The 14,632-nt window shown below is 47.0% G+C and overlaps 1 protein-coding gene across 2 annotated transcripts; it reads left to right on the top strand.

Annotated features, from left to right (window-relative positions):
- Positions 1-1,122: 1,122 nt before the first annotated feature.
- S100A10 (S100 calcium binding protein A10) lies at positions 1,123-14,278 on the top strand. Of its 2 annotated transcripts, none has more exons than XM_049880507.1 (3): positions 1,123-1,231; positions 10,353-10,505; positions 13,856-14,278. In XM_049880507.1, exons 2-3 carry the CDS (start codon positions 10,374-10,376, stop codon positions 14,015-14,017), a joined length of 294 nt encoding a protein of 97 aa, XP_049736464.1. In that variant the 5' UTR covers positions 1,123-1,231; positions 10,353-10,373; the 3' UTR covers positions 14,018-14,278. The 2 variants fall into 2 exon arrangements, with proteins under 2 accessions (XP_049736464.1, XP_049736465.1); XM_049880508.1 differs by lacking the exon at positions 1,123-1,231 and adding an exon at positions 1,266-1,437.
- The last annotated feature ends 354 nt before the right edge of the window (positions 14,279-14,632 follow it).

Raw genomic sequence — 14,632 nt, 5'->3', positions numbered from 1 at the left:
CAACAGTCAAGCTTAGCCACGTGGTAGCACTTGGAGGATTCCCTGAGTCTGCTCATTCCTTTGGGATCACTCACTCCTTCAGGATCTCCCCTGGGAAAGAAGTGTGAAGGAAAATCCCAGGGTTTGGGACTCATTCCTTTTCTGCCAATTGTTGCTAGCAGTTTACATTAAACCCTAAACCACAACTAAAATTATTAATGTCTAAGGTGTCACGGAGGGTGGCAGGTAGAATCCGGTAACAAACACCTAGGTTTTCTTTAAATTTCTTCAAGAAATTTCTAAAGATTTTGAGGGCCCAGCAGGCAGGCCAATTACAGAACAAAAAGAAGGTTTTGAACCTTCGGTTTTAACAGTTTTTTTTTTTTAGCCCAACTGAAGCTGAGCTATTGACCAAGTGAAGCCACATAAGCCGTGAAGGGTAAATCCCTTGTTCAACAAAGGGTCTGAAAAACCTCTAGAGCTGACAAGCCAAACACTCCCCTCCCTCCAGCACCACAGCGAGTCAGGCGGTCGGGGAGGGCGGCTTCTTCTGTAAATGCACGCGGATCCGGACCACAGGCCGCGGAAAGCCAGGGCTGATATCCCAGAACCTAATTCTAGAACAACTAAGTCTGCAGCGAACGCCTTCGCGGTGGTTAAGATTTCACGTGCCCCTCCCTGCAATGTCGTCTAGAAAATGTAATCCCTAGACCTTTTTGCGGGGAGACCTGTAGGTTACCGGAGAAGAGCCGCTTGCTTACAGCTGAGCTGGGTCTGGGCCAGCGCGCCCCACCCGCAGAACGACTAGGCTTTTTGATTTTCACACTCACCCACTTTCTAAAACCAAACCCGACAGGAAGGGCACGGCCGAGGGTGGGGATGGCCTGAAATATTCAAGAGTCTGAATATTCCTACTTGAAGAGGACTTTCGATAATACATGCTCACTTGGGACGAGAGAATGGCAATAGTGAAGCTCTTCTGCAAAACGAGAGCAGGGTGTCTGGGAGGCGCCCGTGGGGGGAGGGGGTGGCGTGGGGGGGGTGTGCAGGAAGAGGAGGGAGGAGACAAGGGGTGGGGTGAGTGGCGGCTGGAGCACCAGGCCAAGGCTCCTCCTGCTCCCCGCGCGGGACTCGCGCCTCCGCCCTCTCCCCCCCCCCGCCCCCACGTACTAAGGCGCAGTGCCTGCAGCGCTGCCCTCACTGGCCCTGCGTCCCAGCTCGCTGAGCGTCCGTGCCACGCCTCCCGGCCAAGGTGAGTGCCGCCGGACCCGCGCACTGCCCGTCGGCCAGGCGGGCTGTCCCTCCTGCTGTCCCAGCCCTGGCGCCTAGGGAAAGCCCCCGAGCCTGCTGCTCTGCCTGCCGGACCTGGCTTTGCGGAGCCCCGGGCACCAAGCGCCTCGGCGGGGAGCCGCTGCTGGAGAATTCGCTGCTCCACGCGCCGGGCCACACCCAGGCGAGGCGAGAGCGCCCCTCCCCGGTCCCCGCGCGGCCGTCCCCAGACCCTCGCGGGCGGGTGTGGGGCGTGCGCTGTATTTTACTACGGGACATGGATGTTGGTGCCCCTGGGCTTTTGCTCGCTCATTCTTTTTAATTTGTCTTCGTTTACGCCCACCTTTCCTGCATTTCGTCTAGTCTCCCGAGTTACTCGAACCCCGGCTTCTGGCCCCCTTTCCCGGCCGGCGTGTGTGGTTTCGTTGTGGGCTCCGGCCGCAGGCGGACCTCTGTCCAAGTGTTCGTAGCCCCCTCCGGCTAGACGACCCGAGCAGGCTTGGGGAGGGCTGGGGCGGGTTGGCAGCTGGCGGATTCCCTTCCTAAAGGAGACACCAGCCCCTCACCCAAACAGAAGCTTCAGGTCGGGCTTCCTGTTGTTTGTCTACCAGACGGGGAGATTCTCACTGCTGCGAGAGGGAGGACTATTGGTTTTCTCTATAAAGCGGGTTTTCTGTTGCTGGTGTTTTTTGTTGTTGTTGGGGGGAGACTGTGAAGCGAATCTCGACTGAATTAAGTTTTCTCTTCTTGTCATCTTCATTAAATAAGTGGCCCTGGAAAGAGATGGGGGAAGAGTAGTTTTCATGAAAGGTCTCCCAACCCCAGCGCAGTGAGACGGAGATAGAGGCCGCAGGCCATTTGTACCTCCTTCACAACTTGAACTTGGCCAAAGGAATGGAGCTTCTTTCCAGCCCTGGATGCTGCATTTCCCAGCATCGATCTTGATCCGCCTAACTGAAACCCGGGGCTTACTGCCATGTCGGGTGGGGGTGATGAGGAAAGCGGAGCCCTAGCCAAAGCTGGAATACGTTAAACCCCCCACCCTTCCCTCTCCGGACCTCTCTTCCCTCCCACGGGGAGCTGGAAGCATTCTGCAGGGCGGGGTTACCACTGGGGACTCCAGGATTCTCCTAGTGGTGAGGGGTCTATGACTCAGCTGTGAGACCATGTGGGTGTGGCCCTGCTGGTTCCAGAGACTGCAGATGGTTTGGACAGAACACTGCCTGAAGGAAAAAGGAACTGTGCCATCTTAGAGGACTCTTCCAGGAGGAAGTGAGTCACACCAGCACTGACGGGCAAGCTGAAGGAGAGTGCCTTGACTGAACTGTATTTGAGGGCAGTAATTAGACCATGGCACTGGGTTGGGGGGTTGGGGCAAGGGGAGACTGCTGGCTAGGTGATGGGCCTGCATGCTGCCTGGCAGCCTCCCTCAGCTTTCCTTGGGAGGTGGCTTTTCCTTAAGAGGTTTGCAGTGGCTACCGATTTTTTTTCGCCCTGCAGCTTGAGCTTAAATCTCTAAGACTGGATTTCTGTATCCTGTGCTTAGAGGTGAGGCGACTCATGGAAGCACCCTGTCAGTGATCTTTGCCTTCAAAGTGTTTCAGCAAATTGCAAAAGATAATGCCAAAATAAATAAATAAATAATGCCAGCGGTTGAGGCAGAAATAATGAGTTCATATAACTTTTTTCTTTTTATAACTCATTAGAAATTTCTTCATCAGCGCCGCCCCCACAGATTCCTGTCTGGATCCTATTTAATCATTCCCTTCTCCTTGAGAGCTAGAGGCTAGTTTCTTCGTTACGGTCCTTGATCCACCATTCGAAGCATCTTATTTCAGTGTTTCGCATTTTTTTTGAGGGTCAACTGGGTATAAAGCAATTGTTTGGTCTCACCCTGATGTCTAGGTCATGCTTACCCCTGGCTTTTTCCTGGATACAACATGGGATAAGTCCTTTTCCTCCCATGTCTGGCCTGTGGCCAGCCTCTCAGGCTGCCACCACAGTGAGGTCAGGCCTTTAGGCTGGGTGGAGCTGAGACGGGGTGCCTTTCTGCTTTCCACTGACATATCCAAAAATGTGGCTTTTTTAGAGCACTACCCACTTGGTATGCCCCTTGGACCCAGCCCAGTCTTTTAAAATGTAATGATGAGGGAAACAATGGAACCCTTTCAGTGTTATAATGTCTAAATTAGCATTCAGAGTGCTGGGAACATTTGATTAAAATTTTAGGATCTTTAAGCTTCTCTTTTTCCCCAGAACATAATTTCGGAATTGCCATCAAAATCCAAAACAATGAATTTACTTATTTTTTTTAGCAATTTTCAGGCTTCCTGTCCCTTCACCAAATAGCTGTCACCTACCCCCACCAAAGGATGTAATAGAGTTTGTCACAATGGCTATTGTTGGCTGATTCAGGTGGATGCTGGATAACTCTTCAAGGAAAAATGGATGTACTCTGCTGGGGACAAGGAGGCTTCTGAGTTCTTTATTCCTGTTGGGTCACATCTGGAATTTATCCTTTGCTGCCCACTTCTTTGGTGGGAAAGTTTTATTTGGTAAGAGGTGAGGGAGACAGCCTAGATCCACACCCATTGCCTCAGCTCATTATTTTTCTGAATTCCCTTTAAGGGATCAAATTCAGTTTTCAAAAAAGAAAGAAAAAAAATTGTTTTCAGAATTCCCAAAGCAAAAGGAAGGAAATCTCAAATATATTTGAAATAATAGATCTTTGTTATCACTGCCAATTATTTTCTGGGTGGTCTGTAAGAAAACTAGGGTCTGGATGAGACACTGAAGAGCAAAGTAAATCAGGCCTTTTGCTCTTTACAAGTGTCCTCTTTGAAATTACGACTGGATCCGGGCATAGGTCCAGAGCAAACATTCGGGATTGCTCAGGAGCAGACAATTTTGTAAGGAGGCCTGTTGTTCCCCTGCTACTTCCAGGTTGGTCAGATCTTACATTGTCAATCTCATGCTTACCCACTTATTGAGGAGGCACTGTGAGGGCAGGACAGTAGCTACTGGGGTCCTGCTCAGGTAGCGCACAGACTAATGAGGAAACAAATGCAAATAACTGGAATTCAGGACAGACTTTTAAGAAGTATGCCATTAGCTAGTGAACTTCTCAGAGGCAAGAACCATGCGTGTGTCTATCTGTCTGTCTGTCCCTTAGTGCCTGACACCATGCCAAGACAGGCAAAGTAGGTGCTCTGTGTGGGAGAGCCAAAAAGGGAAACTGAATTCCCATTACAGGGACTAAATTTATGGAGTCTAGAATTCTCTTCCATAGAGAAAATTACCTCGAGAAGGACTGCAGCTTCCAGGCCTCCACTCTTAAGTCGCGTTGCCCACACAAACATATACAGGCCATATCCAAGCATCAGAACGAAATGATTTAATAAAAGGCGCATGAACAGTGAGATGGTTAATATCCCATGGAGATCACCGGTGAGATAGGCATGAAGTAGAAGGTGGGATGAATGAAACATGAGAAAACACCGAGAGTGAGAGAGGAGAGGAGTCATGGCAGGGTCTGACCAGACCTGTTTAGCAGGACACATTTTTTCCTTTGCCTGTGGAATGTGTTTTTCTCTGTGCTCTACTGTTCCATTCAGAAGTGAGCCCTTTTGCGGTTCCTTCCTGGCCCTTCCCAGCTCCCACGTGTTCTCGCTGAGCTCTGAGCTCCAAGGTTTTCAGCCCAGTCCTGGGTGATCAAACCTGGACTTAGCTCCTGCCAAGGGGTCATTTGATTCATTTATCCGCTCGTTTAGCAAACAGGTCTTTAGTGGTTAACGGATAAAAGCAGAATAATTCACAATTCTTGACCATAAGGAATTTAAGTCTAAGATGGAGAGGCAGACAGACAGACTATGAAATGTGATCAAGTGGTTCAGGTGCTGGAGGAGGTGGTGGCCGTGGAGGACGCTGCTGCCTCTCAGCCCCGAGGCCCTCCCATCAGGGTACCCATCCAGGAAGCAGGAGGCCCACCGTTGCCCAGGAGTGGAGCGTGTCGGGTGGCTGGGGGGATGGAAACGCCAGTCAAGTCCCAGAACTGCTTTAGCAATCAAAGGTCAGTGCGGCAGCCCCGCCCCGCCCAGCCGCGCCCCGCCCCGCCCATGAAGGGAGGGCCTTGCCGCGCTCACTCAGTGGCGCAGGTGCTGCGCTCCAGAAAAAGGCCAACCGAGAAGGGCTACGTGTCGGTGGAGGTGATTCAGCTACTAGAGAACAGAGTCGTAGTCACAGTGTTTCCCCCCTTGTTTCTTAGTCTCTAACCAGTGTGCTGGCTCCTTCTTCAAAGCAGAGTTTCTTGTTGATAAACAAAAATAAACCAAACCCGTTGCGGTAGAGTCGATTCCAGCTTATAGCAACACTATAGCACAGAGTAGAGCTGCCCCATAGGGTTTACAAGGAGAGCCTGGTGGATTCGAACTACCCACCTTTTGGTTAGCAGCCATAACTCTTAACTACTGTGCCACCAGGGTTTCCAGCCTTGTTGATAAACCCTGATCAATACTATGAACTGAGACCAGGGCATCTCCTCTGACTTTAAACACTTAATTTCACTTTCACAACCTTACATCTCCCGGCCAGCCCCGGCTCTGCATTCTGATTGCTAAAGGTCTACTGGACAAATAGGACGTCAGCTGGCTGTTGTATTCACAACCCATTTGCTGAATAAAGCTGCCGGGAGGGGGAGGGGGAACCCAGTGGGGCAGCGGTGTGGCTTCTGAGACAAAAGCTCCATCACTTGGTAAAGTGACCTGAGACCCGAGCGCTCTCGCAGGGCGCGTAAGACTGGTTGGGAGGAAGAGATTCAAGATGGCTAGGATATCCTCACCTTTCAACTTGTATTTCTTAGAAGTTCTTGGATTAGCCTATCTTCCTGTATTAAGGGGTCTTGACCCGGGTGGCGCAGTGGTTAAGCGTTTGGATGCTAACCAAAAGGTCGACAGTTTGAATCCACCAGCTGCTCCTTGGAAACCCTATGGGGCAGCTCTCTGTCCTATAGGGTCACTATGAGTTGGAATCGACACCACGGCAACCGGTTTGGTTTTTTTCGTTTGTTTTTGCCCTACTGCAAGGAGCCCTGGTGGCGCAGTGGTTAAAGCAAAAGGTCGGTGGTTGGAATCCACCAGCCACTGGGGAGAAAGATGTAGCAGCCTGCTTCCGTAAAGATTAAAAAAAAACAAACCCACTGCCGTTGAGTCGATTACCAACTCATAGCCGTAAAGATTACAGCCTTGTAAACCCTATGGGGCAGTTCTACTGCTTCTAGGGTGGCTGTGAGCTGCAGTGGACTCCACTGCAGTGGGTTTGGTTTGTTTTGCCCTACTGCAGAGTCCCTGGGTGGCACAAATAGTTAAGCACTTGGCTACTAACTGAAAGATTCGAATCCACTCAGAGGCACCTCAAAAGAAAAGCCTGGTGGTCTACTTCTGAAAGATCACAGCTCACAGACTATTCTTGAGCCATTGAAAACCCTATGGAGCACAGTTCTACTCTGCAACGCATAGGGACACCATGAATCAATCTGCCACAGGTTTACCCTCCAGCATTCCCTTTCTTACTTCTGTGGTAGTGCACTCTGGGTTTCCTTCTGCTCTGCCCTGTGAAGAAGGTGATGTCCCACAGCACGTTTCAACTTCTAGGATCTGTAGGAATTGGAAATGAAGTGCTCTGCTGCTCTGAGCTTAGGCACAGGTATTTTTAAACATCTGTGGCACCTAACTCCTTCCCTGTGTATTTAACAAGTGGGGTAGGATTCCACGTTCATCTCCCCTGGGTGATTCACTCAGTTCATTTCTCTTAAAGCACACACGTGGCTGGACTTGCAGAACCAATCCAGGCAAGGCAGACTCCCTCTGAGTCCACTGCCATCTGAAACCCATATGGGGGATGGTGGATAAGCCAGATCTGGGTGTAGGAAGACAGGGGAAAGGGTGTGGTTTCCGCTGGTATTCATCTCCCAGTGGACTTCGCAGCCCTTTCCAAGGGAATTGCCCTCCAGATGAATTATGCCAGATTCTGGCTTATAGCATTCGCTAGAGTAGCACATTCTTTGGCACGCTGTTTCCCGTTCTTTTCTGGGGATTAAGGGATAGCGTATACAATTCTTAAGTGTAATTCCTCAGTCCTAGTGTTTACCAGCTCCACCTTCTCCTCTATAAAGGACAGCATTTAGGGATCTCTGTTGAACATGTAGTGGAGCCCTGGGTGGCCCACGGGTTAAGAGCTTGGCTGCTAACCAAAAGGTCGGCAGTTCAAATGCACCAGCTGCTCCTTAGAAACTCTATGGGGGAGTTCTACTCTGTCCTCTAGAGTTGCTATGAGTCAGAATGGACTCGATGGGAACGGGCCTGGTTTTTGGAAATCCTGGTGGCGTAGCGGTTAAGTGTTACAGCTGCTGACCAAAGGGTCGGCAGTTCGAATCCGCTAGGCGCTCCTTGGAAACTCTATGGGGCAGTTCTGCTCTGTCCTATAGGGTCACTATGAGTCTGAATCGACTTGACGGCACTGGGTTTGGTTTTGGTTTTTCTGGGTTGAACATGCATCTGTGGGCAGCAGGACCCAGGTGGAAAGCATACCTCAGGTTCCTGTTAGCACCCTTCAGAGGAGGGAAGTTGCCGGCCTCTCCTTCAGCCTGTGCTTAAAGTCAATTCTTGGGATTTTTGTGGGGGAGGGGGAAGGGTGAGTGGCATATTAGAGTCTTGGTTTAAATTCACCTGTTCCCTATCCAGTAGTGATTTTTAGGTTCTTTCCTTTTGCTCCGGGAAACCCTGGTGGTGTAGTGGTTAAATGCTACGGCTGCTAACCAAAGGGCCAGCAGTTCGAATCCACTAGGCGCTCCATGGAAACTCTATGGCGCAGTTCTACTCTGTCCTATAGGGTCAGTATGAGTCGGAATCGACTCGATGGCACTGGGTTTGGTTTTTGATTTGGGTCCTTTTGTTCTTCTCTGTTCCCTTCAGTCTAAGCTGATGGGTTTTCTGTTGTGTAGTTGGTTAGATTCCTCAGTCACAGGCTTAATCTTTTTAACAAAAGATTGTGTAGCCACGTCCTTGGTGAACATTCTAGGACACATATCCTTAGTTTGTACAACGGAATTTTCCAAATCTTTTTAAGTACTGTTTTCATTTTGCACAGTTCATTTTTAAGTCCATCTCTTTCTTCTTGCATTTTACTATAAGCAGCAAGGAGAAACCACACGGCCCCTTTAAAATCTTGCTTAGAAATCTCACCCAAGCTCATCGCTTACAAGTTGTACCTTCCACCAAACATTTGAACAGAATTCAGGGAAGTTCTCTGCCTCTGCATAAAAAGCATCGCCCTTCCTCCATTGTCAAATCACACATTTATCATTTGCTTTTAAAGCCTCACGAGGAGCACATTTAACGTCCACATTTCTAGCAACATTCTGTTGCTGGTGCCATATGTATTCTCGGAGATTAGATAGAGACTTTCTCTATAGCCTTCCTGCCTTCCTTCTGAGCCCTCGCCAGAATTGCCTTTGATGTCCATAGTTCTACCAAAAGTCTCTTCCAGGCAATCGAGGCTTTTACTATTAAACAACTATTAGGCACCTTAAAACTATTCCAGCCTCTACCCATTACCCAATTCCAAAACCGCTTCCACATTTTAGGTATCTGTTAGATACCACTCTTCTGACACCAAATTCTGTCTTAGTCATCTAGTGCTGTTATAACAGAAATCACACAAGTGGGTGGCTTTAACAAACAGGAATTTATTCTCCCACAGTTTAGGAGGCTAGAAGTCTGAATTCAGGGTGCCGGCTCTAGGAAAAGGCTTTCTCTCTCTGTCGGCTCTGAAGGAAGGTCCTTGTCTCTTCTGAGTTTATGCTCCTGTGAGATCTTCATGTGGCTTGGCATCTCACTTCCCCCATCTCTCCTCTGCTAGCTGGTTGAATCTACTTTATATCTCAAAAGAGACTGACTCAAAACACACCCTATGCTAATCCTGCCTCATTAACAAAGACAACCCATTACCAAATGGGATTATAACCACAGGCGTAGAGGATAGGATTTACAACACATATTTTGGGGAGACATAATTCAATCTATAACAGCGGTGTTAGCCAAAGCTTCTCTATTCTGGCCAAAGCATTCCTTCTAATTAAGCCAACATTCCCTGAGCTCCTATTAGGTACCAGGCATTGGGTGTTGATAACACATACTCCAACCAGATCATTACACCTGACTATAAATTTTTTTTTTTTTTTTTTATAATGACCGGCCATGTTTTCTTTCTTATAAACCTGTCAGGATGAAAAGCTCTTGCTCTCCCACCTCACCCCAGACTGTGAGAGTGGCTCTTCTGTCCAGGGCTGCAAAAAATATATCGGCCCCTACACAAGATTTAGAACTTACTGTTACTACTATTACCTGTACCTTCTCAAGTGAATGAGATAATGGGCTTGGGGTAACTTTTAGTGCGATGGGACCAATACATTTTACTGCCAGAGATCCAAGTGTCTTTATTGCAATAAATGACAAGTTCAGAGCTTTAGGGACCAATACATTTTACTGCCAGAGATCCAAGTGTCTTTATTGCAATAAATGACAAGTTCAGAGCTTTAGTAAAAAAGACATACACAGCAGACACATTCGTTTGTAACCAGATTTCTAAACCGTAGGATCAGACTAACCAGGTTACCAAGTTAAGCTTGGAGGGGTGAAGTTTTCATATTAACCTGGCTTGACTATATGGGTTGTTGTATTTAGCCATAGGTAAGAGCCCATTTACCAGCACCAAGAGAAATGACAAAACATCTGTTCTTTCAGAAGGTGCTTTGTCAGATCTTGTTTTTCCCAATGATTACAGCTTTTATTCTTCATTAGGTGATTTATACAAAATTGCCTGGCAGTGAGGTGAATCCCTCATTCAAAGCACTCATACCTGAGGTGTCTGTTTTCATTAGCAAGAGATGCCAAAAATGGGGTGAATTGGTTCTTAGATTCATTGAATATACAGCCAGAAAGGACCAAATGGATCACCTAACCATTCTCCTTTCAGTTATCATCAAAAGACTGGTAATACATGTGGCCTAAAAGTTACTGTAAACCCTGTTTCTTTACATCCTTTAACAGGCTCCAACAGACGTCACCAAAATGCCATCTCAAATGGAACATGCCATGGAAACGATGATGTTCACGTTTCACAAATTTGCTGGGGATAAAGGCTACTTAACAAAGGAGGACCTGAGAGTGCTCATGGAAAAGGAGTTCCCTGGATTTTTGGAAGTAAGTGCTGAAAGGCTCAGAGAGACCCAGATGGAAAAATCAGTGCTTTTAGGCCCTGGTTCCTTTCTCTTTCTCTTTCCATCCCTTCCCTGTGTAGGTCACTACTAGGAAGGTATTTTCATTCATTTATTTATTAAATGTAATTGATTGCCTGCTATTATTTGTAGTATACTCTAAGGGGAAAAAAGAAAGAAGTGGAGAAGACACAGTCCCTGCCCTCAAGGAGCTTACAGTCTGAAGTTGAAATAAGACACATACAAATAACCATAATAGGAGGTATTTGTTAGAGAAACCCCATCCAGAGTCGCCTGCATCCATTGAGATGACTGTTGCTGGAAAAAAGGCCTTTCTGAAGAGAGTAGTCAACCCAGGAACGGCCCCACTGAAGTCCATAAACCTGGAGTTGGATATGCCACATCCTGGTCACATTCTACTTTGAACAACATGAATCTCCCTTCTTAAATCCCTTCAGATCAAGAATTTTTTCTTCCTTTTCCTAACTCTAAAGGAACAGTGTCAAGTATCCAATGAATGAGAGCCAAGCTTCACTCCAGAAATAATTGCTTTCACATGGAAAATACTGTGAGTCCACAGGAGGACAATTTGAATTATCCCCTCACCTTTAACAGACAGAGGATCCATTAAGACTAGAACAGGACTCTGCCATCACCTTAGACACATAGCTCAGGACATTAGGCCACAAGGCACAGTTGTCCTTTTACACTGTACACCCCCCTCCAGATGTAGAAGTTAATTGAAAGTAAAACATTGCTTGAGGAAATTTTAGATTGGAATTTAAGAACTTCTTTTCCTGCCACCATTGTAATCGTGTGAAAGGATCATTACTCTTCTTGGTGTTGAATAATGCATTAGCCTCTAAAGAGTGAAGGGAAATGACAGTAAAAGCCTGGGTCCTGTCTCTTGTCACCTGCTCTGTAAATAGCACATTTGTTAAGCCCACAAGTCTTATGTCAGTAAATATGGGGCTTTGTACAAAAACAAAACCCATTGCCATCCGGTCGATTCCAACTCATAGCAATACTATAGTGACACTATAGGACAGGTAGAACTGCCCCCTAGGGTTTCCAAGGAGCAGCTGGTGGATTGGAACTACTGACATTTTGGTTAGCAGCCGAACTTTTAACCACTGCCCCACCAGGGCTCCGTGGGGCTTTGTAGTGCACTCTGATTTACATTTCTTCAATACCAGTTAAATAAGCAGATAAAACTAGCCTAACTCAAATCTGCAATTACCACAATGCTATCTCAAAATGAGTTAGATTATAGTTACTCTGTGTTTCTAAAGTCCTATGATTTAGCCCCAGAATCCCTAGGTGGTGTAAATGGCTAACGTGCTCAGCTGCTAATCAAAAGGCTGGCAGTTGAAGTCCACCCAGAGGTGCCTTGGAAGAAAGGCCTGGCAATCTACTTCCAAAAAATCAGCCATTGAAAACCCTATGGAGCACAGCTCTACTCCAGTGCACATGGAGTCGCCATGAGTCACAGTTGACTCGACAGCAACTGGTTTTTTATGATGTAGCCCCAGACCAGGGATTAGAAGATCCAGCTCTGCCCTAACTAATACTACGCAGGTTGCTTCAGCTCTCTGGGCCTCAGTTCCCTCCTCTGTAAAATGAGAGGACAGGGCATGATTATCTCCAAGATTACTTTCACTTTCTATGTTTCTTCAAGGCAAGTATAAAATGCCAGGACAGAATGCGTTCATTGTAAGCCTGCCCATCACATGAACAAAGGCTTTCTTGGTACAGGAAACACTTGTGAATCACGTTGTTGTATAAGTTAGAAGCCAGGATGAATGTCATGTAAGACCCAGACCCCTGCTCCCTAAAGGCTTTGTAGCATGGGAAACATCAGGACATATGTAGAAGGAAGCACTATAGGCAGCAAGGTAGTTTATTCTAGGCGTGGGGTCATAATTCCAGGCACGCCCACACTCACTGCATTGATGGAGCGTTTTGTTTCTAAAATTGACCCCTTGTGTTATCCAAATTTTACTCATTCTGACCACAGTCAGGAAGCTGAAGGTGAGGCCAGAATTAACTGGAACCCACCAAAAGCAGAGATAGCTGCATAGAGCAGGTTTTAATTGATTGCTTAGGGTAGCAGTTTGGAGTCCTGTAGGAAATGTTGCTGTTTTCACTTTAGGGATTTCTGAGTGCAATTTATAAACATCCAGCACAACTGAGACACTATCAGTCCCCCACTTGGTGACGCTGTCACTGGAGTTCATTAATTCTTTATCTGAGCCATTTAACAACCCCTACAGGGGGCCATATCTCCCTCTTCTGCTGATAACACGGACCCATAGTAGAACCAGCACTTTTCCACTTCTGACCAGCAGCACCATGAAAAGGAAAGATTAAGCCAATCACCACGGAAGCACAATGAAAACAAAGGGGATCTTGCCTGCCCACCTCAGACCCACACGCTTATGCCAGGCATCAGGAGTCTTCAGAATTTACGCCTGCATGACACGTATTCATTTTGAAACCCATCTAATGTACGATGTGCAGGAAAGAGTATAAGATGGCATAGATGTAACAACTCATAAAGAAGGGATCTTAGTGATACCCTAGTCCAACCTCCCCGATTCACATTTGATACACTGGGGCCCACTAACCTATATGACATACACAAGGTCGCATAGCCACACCAGCTTGGCCTTGGCTGTGCCAAGGACCAGTGGGAGCTGTCTCTCCATCCTCTTCAAACCTAAGAACACCCCGTGACATCTTCAGCATCTCCTTAAAGTCCATGGAACGATGATCTGAAACTTACTCCCTAAATAATCTCATGAAATATTTTCTTAAAGGGGTTTCCCTTTTCAAGGATTTGACCATGCCATCAGGAAAAAAAGTTTACTAAGAGAATGTTAAGTTTAAACTACAAAATGGGGAATTCTGGATGGTCCTTAGGCAGAACTTGTGATTTTAAAAATTGTGGAAACAGTCGAACTGGAAAGAGTTGAACTGGCCAGCCAGAAGGCCATCTTGGGTTCTAAGTGGCAAGACCCCTGGATTAAAAATTCAGAGACCTGCATCTAGGTTCTCTGTCACTGAATCTCCTCTTCCTAGCGTCCTGAAATTGGCAGTTTCTAAGGTTCCACAGTTATATGAAAGAATGTCATAGGAACCTCTTTCCTAGCTTCAGACAAATAGGAATTTACTGACGTGCTCCCACAAAGCACAAAAATAATTTAGAAGACCGAAAACAAATGTTCAAATAATTGGGAGATTGTACACATGGCTGTCAGCTGTGCAGATCAAACGAGCTGGTCATGGCAACCACCAACTGATATTTCTTGCCTTTTTTCCTTTTTTTTTTTCCAGAACCAAAAAGACCCTCTGGCCGTGGACAAAATAATGAAGGACCTCGACCAGTGCCGAGATGGCAAAGTGGGCTTCCAGAGCTTCTTTTCACTAATTGCTGGGCTCACCATCGCATGCAACGACTACTTTGTAGTGCACATGAAGCAGAAGGGAAAGAAGTAGAAGTCAGCGGAGCCCAGGAGTCACTCCCACCCTGACAAGAGTTATCCCAAAGAGTTGCCTAAAGATTCCGCTCCACAGCTTCCCCCGTATAAGGATTTCATGAGCAGATTGGGGCCCTTTAGAGTATGTACAAATAAAATCCAGCTCCCATTCGACCAGTAGAGAAAAGAAAGTCAGTTAAATGCCAGATAAGCTTTTGGTTTTTATATTGTTTGCATCCTCTTGCCCTCAATAAACAAACTCTTTTTTTTAAATATTTAAGCGGAGGTGGAATGTTTGTTCCTTCTTCAGGAATGTTTGTTCCTTCTTCATTTCACACACAGCCAGCCTGCCCTTGGGCACACCACACAGCAGGGATCTCTCCAGAACCAGCAAGATGGAAACACTCTGTTCAGGCTTGGAGTCGAACTTCTCTAATTGATCCAGCTTGTAGCTGTGTCTATTAAAAAAAAAAAAAATGCCATCAAGCTGACTCCAACTAATGGTAACCCCATGTGTGTCAGAGTAGAACTGTGCTCCATAGGGTTTTCAATAGGAAGTAGATCACCAGGCCTTTCTTCCGAGGTACCTCTGTGTGGATTCGAACCTCCAACCTTTTGGTTAGCAGCCCAGAGC

Source organism: Elephas maximus, chromosome 3, assembly GCF_024166365.1.
Source record: "Elephas maximus indicus isolate mEleMax1 chromosome 3, mEleMax1 primary haplotype, whole genome shotgun sequence".
NCBI classification, from domain to species: Eukaryota; Metazoa; Chordata; class Mammalia; order Proboscidea; family Elephantidae; genus Elephas; species Elephas maximus.
The sequence above is the reverse complement of the archived record's forward strand: the minus strand, read 5'-3'. Positions and strand labels throughout refer to the sequence as shown.